The 17847-nt window shown below is 45.4% G+C and overlaps 1 protein-coding gene across 1 annotated transcript in view; it reads right to left on the bottom strand.

Annotated features, from left to right (window-relative positions):
- Positions 1-17485, bottom strand: part of LOC146870357 (C-type mannose receptor 2-like) — a 937589-nt gene extending 920104 nt beyond the window's left edge. Inside the window, 4 exon segments of the mRNA XM_085640508.1 lie at positions 17221-17331; positions 17334-17369; positions 17372-17407; positions 17410-17485. Of these exon segments, the coding sequence (XP_085496634.1) occupies positions 17221-17331; positions 17334-17369; positions 17372-17407; positions 17410-17485 (259 nt within the window).
- Between the last annotated feature and the right edge of the window lie 362 nt (positions 17486-17847).

Here is a 17847-nt window from a genome sequence, read left to right as displayed (position 1 = left end):
CGGGTGCCGCGATTATACCAAAAGTAAAGAAATAGATGTATTTTTCTATTCCTTTACTTTTGGTATAATCGCGCACCCGCGCTTTACTTATAACATTAAAAGTAAATCGCGGGTGCCGCGATTATACCAAAAGAAAAGAAATAGATGGTTTTTTCTATTCCTTTACCTTTGGTATAATCGCGGCACCCACGCTGTACTTATAACATCAAAAGTAAAGCGCGGGTGCCGCGCTTATACCAAAAGTAAAGAAAAACAAGTGGCGCGCGCGTCACGCCTGTGTCTGGGCACTATCATATCTCCTCCCACGGCCTATTGGTGTCTATTACGCGCTTGGTCCACGTAATAGGAGGAGCTATGCGCGTGCCTCGAGCCAATTGCGTGCAGTCTTTTAGAATAAGACGCACGCAAAGGCCAATGGGGGAGCTGAAAAGGAATCGCACACGCACAAGCGTGTGCGATTCCTTTGTTCAGCTTGATTTCCCCGTTTTTCACCTACTAAAGGTCTCACGACCTGCGCAAGCACTGCTGCGCAGTGCAACGCAGGTCGCGAGACCTAAAAACGTACATTCACCTGAAGAACTTTAGTCGAAGCGACATGCAAGTTCAAATCTAAAATCTTAAATCCTCTGACAAATCCCCACTTATGGTGAGCTACGTCAAGGCACTGCAAGTGTTCTCCCTGTCATTTATCACAGGTGCCCCAGGGTCACCGTATCACCATATTTAGACAAGTAAGGTTTTTCCTTTTAAGCACTTGACTCACTTGGGGTAGCGAGGGCAAGCAGTCATGGTTTACTCTACTAGATGGGTTAGAAACTCAGGTACAGCATGACAGAGTAAACCAACACTCAATAACTTCAGAGGTCAAACAGTGCTAGAACTCCCATGAAGAATAGGACCTTATATACAGACAGGGACAACCGAGCTGTCCCATCTAAGACACACAAACAAAATAAAAATAGAAGGTGCTAAAGATATGACTCAAAACATATGTATAGCCATGAAATTCAAGGCGATAGATGTTCAATTAACATGGCTGCCAAAGATCTTACAGCCAAAGGTCATTGTGGCACAAGGACGGAGTGGATATATACCTGTTAGAAACTCAACTAGTCATCAAGTTTCTGCAAAGCGACTTGGGACAATAAACCGAGGTCATCCACAACAGCGTCTCCTTTGGTATAAGACACGTCTGGGGCCAGTATATAAGAAATGGCTGATCTCCGTCAATATTTTCAAGTTGGGACAATCTCAATAGGGAAATATGGGACCCAGGAATTACCATACCCAGGAGCTCGACATCAGAATTTAGATTCTTGTTTCAACAGCGACTTAAATCAGGTTATCTTCAGAAATGAAAGGACTATATAAATGTTTAAATCAATTCCAAAATCAGGGTAACCAATCACAACTAAAGTAGAACAGTTCTGGGGAAAGGAGGAAACTGTGTTTCTTGAGCATGGTGGTGCCAAATACAGAGAAGGCTGTAGGGACAGTGCAGAAGAGGTATAGACAATATGAATTTTTCATTTACTTTTTAAGTTGAGGAGGGACTTATTACCGGTCTATTTGAGTAACACCTGGAGTTGAAAACGAACAGTCAATGGGCCTTAGAGCACTCGACAGCCAAGGCGAAACATAAGTTGCAGCCTCTTCACTATCATCTCCAATGGGACACCAACAGGTCCATGAACACAACAAACTCATCAAAGAACTCCATTATTTCGAGGAGCTCGACATAAAAGCGAGAGAGTACATGAAACATGTACTTTTCCAAATATCAGAGGTGTCCAAAACGGCTGTGGTGAGAATCAGAGGCACACAAAATATACGTGGGCAGAATTAGATGAGGCCAGGTTTTTCAGGACCACAATCAAATTGGCCCAGAATCTGCTGCATCAAAATTGGTCTGACCTCATCCCCTCTGTGCCACAATCAGTCCCTGCTAGATCCTTCTGGGTACTGATTGGTCCCATCGAGGTGCTGCTACTTCAGGTTCTTACTGAAAGTAGGGCCTCAAAAGCTAGGCCACTCATGGTAAGGATTGGTCGAAGCCAACCCACATTACACTAGAATCCATTGCAGTCAAATAAGCATAACCAGAATCTGAAGTTGAAACACATTACCCAGGACCAGAATTGGAGAATGCAAAAGCATTGAGGGACACAAATCTGATATGGCCCCAAATTCCAGGGTCACAATCAATCGGTATTTGCTGTATCAAAATCAGTCTTAGCAGGTTGGACTCCTCTCTGCCACAATTGATCCCAACCAGACACCTCTGAGTAGAACTCTTCTTGACCCAAAGGCCTGGGGCATGATGGGTGGGGTAGAACCATGTACAGTGGTGCAAATGCAGTGGACTATCAATGCACATTATGCAAAATATTTTAATGCAAACGCACCTGTACACAAAACAAGGCAACTTCACTTAATATTTATCCTGAACCAAAATCCCTAACTAACTAGCCCTGATGATTTTACCAGGTATCTTCGACTACACCTTATGCACCATGTACATCCTGGTATTACCAGCGACTCAGTGCTTTCAACAGGCAGGTACTGCCAGGTACCGCGTACTTGTACCTCTTTTATTTGAAATAGAGAATACCAGCAGTTCTCAACAGGGATCCGCGACTTTTAACGGGAGAGTACCTACAAACCAGAGAAGTAAACAAGTACTGAGGCATAGTGAGTAATAGCACCTTTATATTTCATTTTCTAGCACTGCAGAGAGCGGAGTCCAGAATCACAGTCAAACCAGGACCACCATCTACCTTCTGACTGTATAAGTGCCTGTGCTATTTGTATACCACAAACCTAGCCGAAAGGCAGTGGACTGCTTCAAAAGAAAAGATACAGTCAACGTGTGATTGGAGGAGTAGCGAGTTCTGATAGTGGGCGTGTACAGTTGCGCCATGATGTAGCGTTCTTTTTCTCCTGAACTGGAGCGGTGTTGAGGCGGTAGTGATGGCTACTGGATATTGTTCTGGACCCTGGGTGCATAGCAGGAGATATCTTGTTACCTTTTATTTTCCTTTTTTCACTCGGTCTCAAGTTTGAAGATGTGCCGGCCAGAGCTGTGCCAAGAGTCACTGCAGGTGGTGAGCTTGTTGGCCAGATTTGCAGGGGGCGGTTGGAATATAAATGTCCTTTTTTAGGTCTCGCAGACCTAGCGCTGGAGTGCACATGCGCTCCTTGCTTTGCGAAGCTTATTGCCATCAGTATGCTTTCCGAAGGGGACTTGAAGCCCCGCCCATCATTTTGATTTTGTGGCGTCATCCTCCATGCTAAACGCTGGCTCCTGATTGAAAAGGAGGCTTCTTAGTCCCTCCTTTTTACCGCCCTGTCTCCTTTTGGGACGGCCCACCCGGACTGGATCTTTCACTTGCAGCGTTACACGGTCTCCTTCATTAGCAGGGACACACTATATTTTTCTCACAACGCTGACAGCTAGTTTAAAATGAGCCTCGGGCGGGCTCTTTTACCTCGTCCTGGGACCCCAGGTGGCGCAGCGTGCTCCTGTTGCCATCTCCCTCAGGCCAAGCCTCGTTATTCAGTGCGCCAAGCAGGCCCGGTTCTAGCGGGTGGGCCATGCCCACCCAAACATGAGCCTGGCCCACCCAAACGGGAGCCTTGGCCCTCGCAGTGAGGGCTTTAAGGCAGGCGCACAACGGCATTGGGCTCAAAGGGCTGTCAGTGTGTGTGCGCGCCCGGGCTGAGACAGCTTCCCGGGCGCACACACACAGACAGTGTTTGAGATTATCACAGCCGCACCCCGAGTACTTCACAGGTCTTTCAAAGACCATTTACATGTTAATGAGGCTTTGTTTATTTTTTCACCCCTTCATCTCCACATCGCAAAAGGCGACAAATCCTTTCTTTGACAACGGTAACCGTTGCCTACTGTTCTGCTGTGTGGATATTTCTTTTTCTATGCAGCACAGGAGAAAATAAGTTTGTTTATTCCTATTCACCTTTCCTGACCCCTGCAGCATCTTAGCACATCAGGCTGTGACACAAAGTTTGACTAATGGAGTAGTAGGTAAGAGAATGTGTTACTATTTGTTTTTCTTTTAAAAATATGCACAGGCCCAGCAGGACACATACTTTGTGTGTGCTTCATTTAAACAGTTTTTATCATTATCATGTCTGACGCAGGACAACAATAAGACAATAAAAGATGCCCAGATAACGCTGGTGATTAATGATCCTGCAGGAGAGCAATCATTTGTCTGTTAGTAGTTTTTAACCCCTTCCATGCTGCGCAGATTCCGCCGCTGTGCTGACGGAATCTTGCGCGGGCGGGGTCATGACGGAACGGTTCCGTCATGAGCACAGCTCAACCGTGGCTCATGACGGAACCGTTCCGTCATGAGCACCGAAGGGGTTAAATGCAGATGAACTGTATTTTCTGAGAAAGCTCAGTGGGTTACTGCCTTTGTCACAGAGATCCTTGTGTTACTTGCAGTTCAGAAGTTACAATCCTAACATAGGACAGTGACCAATGAACTGTCACCAAAGAGCTGCATACAAACATGAATGGAATAGTTAGAACTTCGCTTTTTTTGTTTTGTGATATAGTTAGAACTACCTCAGCCTTTCATCATTCTAATGTTGCTAAAATGAGTATGTTCGGGCAGATATACATTTTTATCAGTAAAGCTGACCCCCATGGAATACTTTTTAAATCCTAAGGTTGAGTTTCCCCAGACCAAACCCTCTCAAAATATACTGCCCACCAGTGTGGATGACATGTGATTCATACACCTTGTTATCCTCATTGGCTTATGTGACATTCCCTGTAGACTGATTTACATACTTGTATGATTCATTGTCTCTGTATAATGTGTGCGTGGTGTAAAGTACTGACACACACTACACTGATATGAGTAGCGCTATACAACAAATGAAATGCATATGAGAGAGGGGCTACGGAGCAATGAGGGGCACTGGTGGAGGGTGGCAGTGACGGAATCTGAGGAGGAGGTAGTGGGAGGGGCTGTGGAGCGATGAGGGGCACTGGTGGACGGTGACAGTAGGGCTCGAGTCGGGGTACCACGCAGGTGGACGGCGTCCCACTTATTTTACCGGGAGCTCGATAACTGGAGAAAATGGAGCCACACATTAACTCTTTGGCCTCTCTGGGGTGAGATCGGAGCTCATTCAGAACGCTGCTCACGTGCTGGCTTCTCTGATGCAATGGCATCCAAGGGGAGAGCGAGGGGAGACAATAAGTCTGATGGTGCAAGCCACCCTTCGTGACGTCACTTCCTGTTGTGACGTCAGCGTCCCCCCACTTCTTTTTTTAGGACTTGTGCCCTGGGGGACAGTGAGGGAATCTGAGGAAGAGGTCATGGGGTGGAGGGGGAGCTAGGGAGAGATGAGGGGCACTGGTGGAGAGTGGTAGTGAGGGAGTCTGAGGAGGAGGTCATGAGGGGAGGGGCTACAGAGAGATAAGGGGCACTGGTGGATGGTGGCAGTGAGGGAATCTGAAGAGGAGGTCATGAGGGGGAGGGGCTATGGGGAGATGAGGGGCACTGGTGGAGGGTGGTAGTGAGGGAGTCTGAGGATGAGGTCAATAGGGGGGGGCCATGGAGGGATGAGGGGCACTGTTGGAAGGTGGTAGTAAAGGTATTTACGGAGAAAGAGGTTATTGGTGTGGCGCCAAAAAAGACTTTCGCATCAGCGCTAAAGCCGGCCCTGTCATGGCCTTTCTGTTTTTGTTTATTTCATTAGCAGTCGGGTCATAAAGGCTACTGTGGAACATACTTTAAAGTGCATGCTAATTATATTTGCTGCTATATTCAATGTTTTAATTTTGAAGGTGATTTTACTAATGTTTTTACTGGGAAAAATGAAAGTGGAGCCCGATGGTGCCTGATATGGGGCTGGGGCCCAAGGTCAGCTGTGAGATAAGATGCACTGGAGAGGAGTAGTGGATAATCAAGTCTCTAAGGGAGTGCGTTGCAGTGTGCGGGGTCATGTGGAGGTAGTAATGCAGAGGAATTCTCCCTGAAGACTCGGACAGAGGGAGCCTGAGTAGTGTCAGTTGCCTGATACTCCCACCTCAGAAACCTCCTCTTCCCATCAAAGGAACATTACATGGAAAAAACACTTTTTGAGAGTGATAATATTTAGAAAGAGATTTGGAAAAGAGTGCATTTTACTGGGCCTTGTAAGACTAAGAACAAGATAAAGGAGGGCCCTGAAGCAGGCCTGCCTAGACATATATGCGAAAAAATCGAGCCCGCAGTGGCCCACCCAAATGCACCCTTGGCCCACCCAAATAAAAATTCCTGGAGCCGGGCCTGGCGCCAAGTGTGCTTTTAGTTTGACAATGGCGGCCGGCGCCGCACACAGCACTCGCTAGACGCTGCCCCCGTATTCTCCACCAGGCCAGTCACAGGTAGGTAACTTATTTCTTCTGCCAACTGATATGTACTGTAAATGTGAAAACACGAAATAATTTTATGTTTGACAAGAGGACGTGTGCTAAGGATTGACTGTACAATTGTTTAGAGCTAAGGCTCTTATTTCTGGGAAGTCAGGCGGTACTTCCCACCTTTTAGCACCGTCATACTACTTAGCAAGTAAATAGATAACGTATGTGAAGTTTCCCTGTGGCGCCGTTACCTAAACCCAAAACCCCAGTGACAGCATTTGAGCTTATACATCTAGGTGGCAGCCGGGAAAGCATCATGACTACTTTTGCGAGTGATAAGGGGAAGAGAGACAAAGAGGCAGATGATCTTTTTAACAACCTAACTAATCAAGGGTCAAATACCACACCACAATCAAGTGGCCAATCCTCCAAAAAAGAGGGTATGAAAGAGAAATTCTTGAGACTTGAAAAAATGAGACTTAGTGAAATGTCCAGGTGGTGGGACGCAGCGACCCTGAGACAATATATAAAAGTAAAGAGGGTACCTAGGGGACTAAGATCCCAAATAATACCTACCTACGAAGATTTGGAAGCAGATTTATTGGCAGATTGGGAGAAGGAACTCAACAATAATTCAAACAGACTGATGGAGATCCTAATTGAAAACTGTGATAGGAAGGTTGCTAAATTGCAGAAAGACATTGAAGCGTTAGAAACAGAAATAAAAGACCTCAACCTACCAGAGGTAATGACCAAAAACTACGTAATTCTAAATGAGATCATAGAACGACATGTCGCAGATATCAAACAGCGGAAAATGAGAAAAATCAAAAGAGATGAACGGGACTACGCTAGCGGTAGAATTTTTACTTTTGCTAAAAAGTATGATCACCTGATTCCCAAAATAATACCCACCAAAACGGGGGAGGGTAAATCAGTTCATTCTAGCACCACCTCACTTGATACAGATCTGACTAGTGATAGTGATCCAGAAAGAGCAGAAGCTACGGGTAATGTCTCCAACGAAACCAGTTTTTTATTAGAGGTCAGACGTATAAAAAAAGGCAACAGAGAGAATCGCAGACCAATGCAGGGAGAAAAACAAGGAGGGGAAAACGAGGGGGCAAGAGAAACGGAACGTCCCGGGGTGAGGACCAGATCATGGAATGTGAGAAAATGAATGATTTATCTGTTATGAATCTGTCTGATATAGAGCTTACTAATGATATGTTGTCCGTATTATCCAAAGGGATGAGCTTTTGCCCTAGCAGCATAGGTGACATATGTGCAACCAAAATTGATTTGTTTAAGTTCATAAGACGTATCAAATTGAAAAAACATTTCGAATTGAACAAAGTGACAAATAAAGACATGCAGCAAAATCTTGGTCTATTATTACCTAATGAACAAACAATACAGGATCTATTAGACACCAGACTGTTACTATCTCTAACTGATTGTGAAGACGAAGTGGTTTCAACTGACATGATAATGAGAGACTTGAATATCGACCCGGATTACAGTATCACTAGCAAGTTAAAAGAAAAATCGAAATGGACACCTACACTCACAGGAGGCAACAACATAGATCTGTTTTATAAATTGGTCACGGCTGAATTAGACAAACACGACATCAAAAACACAGCTTCCCGTATGAAGAAGGATAATCTTACACAAAAAGAAAGACTAGCACTCAAAACACTTAGTAACAACAAAGACTTAACAATCAGGGAGGCTGACAAAGGAGGTAATATGGTGGTCATGCGTAGCACAGACTATGAACAAGAAATACTGACCCAATTGAGTGACCCTGAATGCTATGAGACCTTAACAGGAAATCCTATTTGGATGCTAACCAAATATATTAACACTCAACTAAAAAAATGGCAAGAACAGGGACTACTTGATGATAATGAATTCACCTATCTAAAAGTTGACCGACCAAGATATCCATGTATTTACACTGTACCGAAAGTACATAAAAATCTTCCTTTCCCACCTGGAAGACCGATAATATCTGGCATAGGTGGTCCGACAGAAAGGATATCTGAATACGTAGACATTTTTCTGAAGCCTTTAGTAACCAACTTAGCTTCGTATATAAGGGACACTAAGCATATCTTAAGCACCTTAGCTGACTTAAACTGGGAAGAAAACATGACTATGGTCACACTAGATGTAACCGCTCTATACACAAGTATAAAAAGAGATATTGGCATAAGAGCAGTCAAAAGGATGTTGAACAGAAGGGCTGCCAGCTCCTGGAACCATACAGAAATGCTAATTGAAATGATAGAATTAATATTGGACAACAATGTGTTTCTTTTCAAACAACAATGGTTTAGACAAACACAGGGAGTGGCAATGGGCTCCAGATTTTCTCCCTCGTACGCCAACCTTTTCATGGGTTGGTTCGAGGAGACGAGAATCTGGGGCTCATTGGGTGCCGAATACAACGACTCTATTCTATTTTGGGGTCGTTACTTAGACGACTGTATTATGATCTGGACAGGAACGAATTCTAAACTCTTAAGTTTTTTTGAATTTCTTAACAACAACGACTCTAACATAAGATTCACCATGGAACACAGCAAAACGCACATATCATTTCTAGATGTAGAATTGTACATATATAACAATAAAATTGAAAGTAGACTGTACCGTAAGGCAACAGCTTGCAATTCCCTTTTACATGCTAGTAGTGCACATCCCTTTCACCAAATACGCTCTATCCCATTTGGAGAACTGACTAGAACCAGACGTAATTGCAGTAGGGAGGATGAATTTCAGACTCAGAAAAAAGGAATACTAACCAGATTCAAAAGGAGGGGTTACAGTAAACCTTTATTGAAGAAAGCTGAAGAAAGAATAAATAAAATAACCCAACTTGAAACACTGAGGGACAAACCCAAACAGAAAGATAACGATCATAAAATCAGACTGATTACCGGTTACAACAATTGGTCGGTAGTCTTAAAAAGAAGCCTTAATAGACATTGGCACTTACTAAAGGCAGACAATACTCTCAGGGAGTTCATTACAGACAAACCCAACATAACATACAGGCGGGGGGTCTCACTGAGGAACCTACTGAGTCCAAGCTACCCAAAAACAATCACCACAACCAATTGGTTTAGCCAATATTCATGTGGCTTCTACACATGCGGTCATTGTAGCTCGTGCAAATGGGCTGATGATCGTAAAACTGAATTCTTGGGACCAGGAGAAAGGAAATACAAAATAAACTCCAACATCAATTGCCTAACTAAATTTGTAGTATATATAATACATTGCAAATGTGATAAATACTACATTGGTAGCACAATCAGACCCTTGCGGGACCGCATTGGGGAACACACCAGATCGATTAAACAGGGAGACATGAGATACCCATTAGCGGCGCACATGTCTACTTGCCCTGCTCAAACAGCTAACCGCACATTTAAATTCTATGGAATAGAACATGTGCCAAGTAGCCCCAGAGGAGGGAACAGAGAACTGACACTGAGACAAAGAGAGGCACAATGGATTTTAAAAATGCGTAGTGTGGAACATGGTCTTAACATTGACCATGAACTACACTACTTTCTAGGAAGATGAGACCCCCAGTATCTGAATTCAAGTTACCGCAAACAACAAATTTATTCACTAGTTCTGTATTGCCAAAAATTAACACACAATGGGCTATGGGTTTACTCTACCCACACTGCAACTACAAAATTGTGTGCTTAATAAAACATTCAAATGAAAATGTGATATTAACTACAGATCTATTTATATCCTGATGCGAATACTATAAGAGAAATGTATGTTTTTTTCCAATTTGCAACCTTTCTGTTAACTCACAGTTGTTGAACACATTATGTCTATTAACTGTATGGAGACTTAAGGTAAAGATGTCTTACAACTTGTCTTTAATTCACACTGTCTAAGTTTCGTTTCACTATATTATTGTTAAATCCTTGTACTGTTTCTAATAGTTGGAGAGACCTACACAATGGATATTAGCACTAACGCGATGATACAATGAATTAGCTTCAAAATGGCCGCCGTATTTGTTAACTCGCCCTAGTCCTTTTTCTATTCACGGCATGGGAAGAGGCACGTAATAGAATTAGTCACGTGATTACGCTTCACGTTTCCAAACCGGAAATATAATCACAAGGTAAGCCACTCGCATGCAAACACACCAAACCGGGAAACCAAAGACGGGCATCACTCCGGCTCTATTTTTCAATCATATAAGGTAAGCGCAGTTCGAGCTCGTTACGATTCTGAGTGTATTAGGATTTTTTACCCAGTGAACAGAGAGGATAGTTGAGGAATTTTTCCATTACTTTGGAATGAGGTTTTCTGTTCCGTTTATGAGTCGTTTCACGCTGAAATAACAGGGCCGTTAAACACAAACTGAAGGTTTACGCTGTTTTGATATGTATACAGGATCAGTTCAGATTAATGACAGATAGAGATTTCGTCATGAGTATACTCCGCATCAACGTGATTTACATGTGGTTACCCTCGATTTTTATTCCTTACAACTCACACCATTTTTTACAATCGGATAATAAACAGACAAGGGCGCATTCTGATAACAGACCCTTAGCCAGGGACGTTTTCTATTGAATATGAACCTGCACCATTAAAACGCGCGTCATTATATTATAGTTATTTTACTCGCAACACGACAGATGTCATTTTTTGTCATAGCTGAACCTCGGATTTCAATATCACTTTGACTAATCCTGTTCATAGTAAAGGATAGATTCTTTAGACCACGCTTAGCTTTTTGCCCTAATAATATATTACCCTGTACCACAGCGTCAGCATCAATAGTTTATAGTCAGTGTGGTAGGTGAAGTAACTCGCTTAAACTTATTCTTCACAGTACTGAAAAATCTATTGAACCTGACCAAAGAACATTAAGTCTTGAAGAAAGTGATGCCATTACTACAGAAACCATAGGTGGTTTGGAATTATCACCACCTAATAAGTAGGTGTTTTTACTTTAACAAATAATGTCCATGTATTTAATCGGATTTGGTTTCTGAGAGTCCTCTTCACGAGAACTAAATATAGATATGTTCATTCTTTCCAGAAATACTTAACCAAGCCAGGAATAGGTAGCTATGACCGGATGACCTTCAATCTCACGTTCACGCTTTTCTTCACCGATATATGGCACAAAAACGATCTTCACATGAGCACAGATAGAGACGCACACCGTATGGTCTTAAATATAGTGAACCGAACTCGCCACTTCACACCACGACTATGCTCACGTGGGTAGCCACTCACAAATAGGATCTACTTTGTTTTTCGGCGTATTTCCCCACTACAGCACGATTTTCAAGCTCTCTCCACTATTATTAGAATCATAGAAACTTTTTGATTACTTTATTTTCTCTTGAATCAAAATGGATTGTTTTCACTCACACTTATTGTTATTGCAATGGACTACATAGCTCACCCGCGTTCAGTCGGTTCTTGAGTTTCACCACCTTGTTGTTTTGACATTACCATTGAGTACATGTTTTCAAGTTATGTACTATATAGGTTCTCAATTTCTTTTGTAACACAGCCTTGAAAAAGTCGCGGGACTACATTCCCTTTTTGCGACGAAACACGTGTTGGCTGGCTGTTGTGTACCGCATTGAAGACACCTAATGAATAAAGAACCACCCATAAGAGGAGACTAACTTATTTCTTCTGCCAACTGATATGTACTGTAAATGTGAAAACACGAAATAATTTTATGTTTGACAAGAGGACGTGTGCTAAGGATTGACTGTACACAGGTAGGGTGACCAACCGTCCGTAAATTTCACGGGACAGTCCGTAATTTTGTCCGTCTGTCCGTTGTCCGTGAAGGATTCTTTAACGGACACCATTTGTCACAGCTTCCACCCACCTCCCTGCTTGACTCCGATGCTGTACCAAAGCTCAGATACCCAGCAGCATTAGAGAGGCACAGCGGGATGGCAACCCCCACACCTTCAGCCCTTGATGAGCTGTTAAGAGGTGCTTGAAGGTGACTGAAAGGGAGGGGCTGCAGCTTCAGGCGCAGGGGCATCTATTCAGATGCAAACAGCCCTGAATGCGTCGTGTCTCTGCAATTTAGAGGGGCCTCACACATTCTCTCTCTGCCCAGGGCCCCAAACATCCTAGAACCGACCCTGATTACACCGAGGCAGCACGTGGTTCTCTTCACAGAGCTTAATTACTGTCACTAAATTGTAAGCAAACCTCGGTTCTGCAAACATGCAGTCTAAAATGTAATAAAATAAAGAAATGGCACAATCGCACCCACACTGATTAACAAAGTATGGAGGACAATCCGTTATATCAGTTCTCTTGGAGTATCTCCTTTAAGTACTGTACATCAGTGTGGGGTGGCAAAACTAACATTTTAGAAAGAGAGCCTGTCTTCTCGTTGTCTTGTCCAGGAGGGAGCCCTACCCCCACCCTGGAAGGGCCAAGATGATACCTGAATACTGCATGCCCACCCCTGTGCCCACCCTGGTGGATCCTGTTCCCCCTCTTGTGATGGCTCCTGCCCCCCCCCCCCAGTGATGGCTCCTGTCCTCCCATGTGGTGGCTCCTGTCCCTCGCCCCCCCCCCCGTGATGGCTCCTGTCCCCCCTGTGGTGGATCCGGTCTCCGCCCTGGGTGGCTTCTGCCCCAGTCCTGGAAGGGCTCCTGCAGCGAGGGTGAAGTTCTTGATGGGCCTCTTCTCAAAAAGGCTCAGCTCAAAATTAATATGGAAAGGTGGACGAGTGAGTAAATTAAGTGATGGGTGGGTGGCTGGATGAATTAGTGAAAGGGTGAATGGGTGAATTAAAGATTGAATAGATGGAGAATGAGAGAGGATGGATGGATGGATGGATGGATTGATGAGTGAGTGGAAGGATGGATGAGAGAAAAGGTAAATAGCTGGATGTATGGGTGGAAGGGTAGCTGGATGGGTAAAAGGGTGGATGGATGAGTGAAAGGATGGATGAGTGAAAGGATGGATGAGTGAAAAGGTGGATGGATTGATGAATTGATAAGTTCAAGGGTGAATGGATGGATGGACGGATGAGTGAAAGGGTGGATGTAAGGATGGATGAGTGAGTGAAAGGGAGGGTAGATGGACCAAAGGATGAATAGATGTGTGAAGGAGTGAAAGGATAGATGGATGAGAAAAAGGATGGATGAGTGATAGGGTCAATGGATGAATTGATGAGTAGATGGATGGGTGGGTGGGTGGATGGAAGGAAGAAAGGATGGCTAAGTGAACGGTTCAATGGAGAGACAAAGGGAGGATGGATGGATGACTGAAAGGGTGGAAGGATGAGTGACTGGGTGACTGGATGAGTAAGTGAAAGGATGGCTGGATGGGTAAAGGGGTAAATGGCTGGATGGATGAGTGAATGGATGGATGGGTAGAAGAGTGGATGGATGAGTGTACAGATGGATAGGGTGAAAGGGTGGATGGATGATGGATGGATGAGTGAAAGGATGGATGAAGGAATGGATGAGTGAAATGATAGATGGAAGTATACATGATGATAGGTTTGCAAATGGTTGAATATGTGGGCTTACTTATATACTATTGCGCGACCTCCTCTGATGTGTCTGTAAAACGTATCTATTGTCCTGAATTTTGACCTCCTGTCCTGAATTTGTGTCCTGAATTTTGACCCGTTGTCCTGAATTTTTACTCTCACTGTCCTGAATTTGCACCAATGCCAGTTGGTCACCCTAGTCACAGGAATTACTATAATTCCTGTAAATAACAGCGGGTGTTACCGTGGCACCTGACACGACAGAGGGGGTGCTGGGGCGGTACGACGGGTGTTTGTGCGGTGAGAGATGCGAAGGAGGTCGGAGGTGGTTTGCATGGGTGTGGGCTGAGCGGACAGTCGCCTTGGGGAGGGGGGCCTCTCAAGGCGGGTGGCGGTCGTTTTGTTCACTCTCACTTGTGAACACGCGTGAGGTGGGGAATTGCTGCTAGTAAGACAGGAACTTTGTTTAGGAGGAATGTTGCTCATCTGCGCGCGATCAAGACATTCCTACTCGCACGGTTGTTTGTGCTCGTTCTAGGTGCCACTTTGTGATAAACGGTTTAGCGGCAATCCAAGCTTCGGAAGGGAGCAGCAGACGCCTGAAGCGCCTCTTCTAACCAATAACTCTAGGGTGCGGTAAGAACTAGGAAGAGAGACGTGAGATGGGACTGGCAGTATTGTCAATAAGCAGCCCTGACATTTGGCCGGGGCAGTGACGGGCTCCTTAGGAAACACTTGGGACCCGTCACTTCTTTTATTTGGTTTTACAAATTAAGCAGTGCGGGCAGGAATGGGGTACTGAAAGGCAACCCTGGAATCTTCGAGACATTGATGGTCCATTGTCAGGGGCGTGCTCAAGAGTGGGCGTGTAATGATGTGGGTCAGTGAGACTTCAGCCATGATTTGAGCACCAGACCATCACCCCAGCATCAAACTCTTCGTACTAATGCCCCACAGACAACAAACACTGCCTGCGGAGCTGCCGGGACGACAGAACCCCCCCTAGCAGCTGCCAACACAGCGCACGCAGGTAGGACCCAAGAGAGGGGTGGAAGTGTTTACACGTTAGGCAGAGGGCCCGCGCGGAGCAGGTGTCTGGGACATATGTTTCGCGCTCCTCTGCCCTGGGAAACTCCCTCTACAGATGAGCGCAAATGCATCCGAATCAACGGGTAATTTACCTCTGCCAGCATCTCCCACGCGTCGTTTATTTCGTGTGTTCCTGGATGATCACCCTGCTGCTGTTTTGGATAATTTATGGCGATGCTGAGCTTGGAAATGCTTTACTTCATCTGAGGGAGCGGGGATCATATGGATTAGACACAGAGTAGAGCAGTGCTGGGCTTGTACATTATAAATCTGAAGCACAGCGGGAAGCCTGAGAGGCCAGCAGCGAGGCCCTGACCCCAGTAGAGCCCTCCGTTATCACAAGAGAAGAACACTGGTGGCAGGGCTGGGGGACTGACGTCACTTGACTGATGCCTTGTAAGTGAAGCAGTGCTGGTGAGAGGGCTGAGGGGCTGACGTCACTTTGGACCTAGTTCTTCTAAGTGATGCCCTGCAAGGGCGGTAAGCACAGAAGCAGTGCTGTTGGGAGGGCTGAGGGACTGACGTCACTTTGCACCCAGGTCTTCTAAGTGCCTCATACTGTCTCCTCACTCTCCTTCCTTCTACCTCACGCTGCTCTCCTCTTCACTCTCTTCCTTTTCCCTCATACTCCTCTCCTCACTCTTTCTTCTGCCTCATGCTTTTCTTCTCCTCCTCACTCTCCTTCCCAAATCTTCACATTCTTCTCCTCCTAACTCAGCTTCATACTGCTACACAGCTAACAATTACAATCCAAACCACATAATTCCACGACACATCGCATACATACACTCAATAACACATAGCTAAAATACAATACCATTAGAAAAGCCAAACGCTCTAACAAACAAATGCGAGAACGATTGCATTTCCAATGCTTGTTTTTTAATGGCATGTGAGCTGATGTCTAAACACTGGACGTAGGACTATAAAAAAAGATGAGACACTGGGGGAATCATTAATCTCAGCTTCCCAAGATCACACAGCGAGATCAAGTGGGAAGCCAGGGTTAGAAATCGACTCTATATTGCCCCATTTAACTCTAATCCTTGCCTCTCCACCATCCATAAATGCAGCTTGACATTACTCGGTATATATCAGGGCGGTCTTCAGCCTACACAATCCATCCAAAGAATTACACTTCCTCACACCACGCAGAAGCTGCTGTGGCCCCTAGCAGGACCCGAGACACCCCAGTATTTGTTTGGGGGTTAGTAAACGGAATCACTGCGTGAGGTTGAGCCCCGGTATTATTTTGGGAGGAATTTAAAACTACTTGTTAGTTTAAATAGTACAAACACTTGAAGTAACCAGACAGATGACTACTGCTCTGTTCACTTTATAGAAGAAAAAGATCAATAAAAGCGCATTTTAAATAAAGGGGTACAGAACCAGGCGCGCAACACCCATTGGACTCAAAAGGCTTCAGCCCCCCCCCCCCCCTCGTGTGCGGCAGCCCGGGATTAGACAGCTTCCCGGTGACACACAGCCGCACCCGAGCACTTCACAGGTCTTTAAAAGACCATTTGCATGTTAATGAGGCCTCGCTGTTGTTTCACCCCTTCTAAGCCCCTGCAGCTCCACTCTGCCTATTGCTTAAAGATTCAGTCCCCTCTCGAAATGTTTTCTTAGCCCCCCCCCACCCCCGAAATATGGCTCTAGTTGCTTCTCTGTACAGAACTATTTTTAAATCGACTATTCCAAGCGCCCATTGTCCGCTCCTCTCCCGCCCCCACGTAAAAATAACCCCCTGCACATCTGTTTTCACTCCGAGCACTGCACTTTCTCTCCTCACACACGAACTACACAGCAGTTTCCTTTCCAAAAGGAGGCAGAAAAAAAATGTATAATGAGAAAACAGGCAAGAGGCACGCTGAATCTTTAAATTGTGTAAAATGCTACTGAAGTCAGGGGGTTTCAGCCCCCTTTCTGACGCCCCTACGGACCATCCGGCTGCTAGGGGAGAGGATGTGGTCCGTTTGCTAAACTGCCCACTTTGGTGCTGGAAACCAGAGTTCGAGCCTCGAGGTCCCGTCCACATCCTGTGATTTTGGGCAAATCACTTAATCTCCCCGTGCCCGAATATGTAATGTAATGTAAATACGGTGCTTATGTAAAGCGCTCCAATACCTTCGGGTCGAGTTCGCGCTATATAAATATGCAACAAAAAAACAAGCGGGCAGAACTGGAATTTTCTCCGCCTTACCTGGGTCTGCCGAGGCGCTGGTGATGACGAGCAGGCAGAGGGCGCCCAGGAGCGTGCCCCATGGGGGCGGGGTGTGGGGGCTCCGCCGGAGGTGCATGTCCGTGAAGAAATGTGGCGGGGGCTGTGTCGGTTGTCCTTCGCCCCCGTTCTTGCCCGGCAGTCTCCTTCTCGGGATGGAGGGGAGGAGGAGAAGAAGAGGCCGAGATGAAGAGTGTCTGTGTGTGGAGTAAATGCCAAAGATCCAGGGGAGGTGCAGACGTTGCATCAGCAGGGGCAGCCCCCCTGACTCAGTGGGCTGGACGGGAGGAGGGAGAGAGGAGGGGGGAGGGAGAGACGGCGGGAAAAAAGGCTGAATTCTTTCCAAAACTTTTCCCCCTCCTTTATGGTCTCCTGGCGTGAGGAGGTGGGGTGCTTAAATGAGCATACTTCGACCCAATTTGTAATCTTGGGTGGGGGTTAACCTCTGATCTTCATTCCGTGTAGTCTACTGTGCTTATTTTATGTTTTTGCATATTTCTATAGCGCGAACTCGACCCGAAGGTATTGGAGCGCTTTACACGAGCACCGTATTTACTTGACAAATTCAGGAACGGGAGATTAAGTGATTTGCCCAGAATCACAGGATGT

Source organism: Triturus cristatus, chromosome 1_1, assembly GCF_964204655.1.
Source record: "Triturus cristatus chromosome 1_1, aTriCri1.1, whole genome shotgun sequence".
NCBI lineage: Eukaryota > Metazoa > Chordata > Amphibia > Caudata > Salamandridae > Triturus > Triturus cristatus.
Note: the sequence above shows the minus strand (reverse complement) of the source record. Positions and strands in the feature narration are given on the sequence as shown.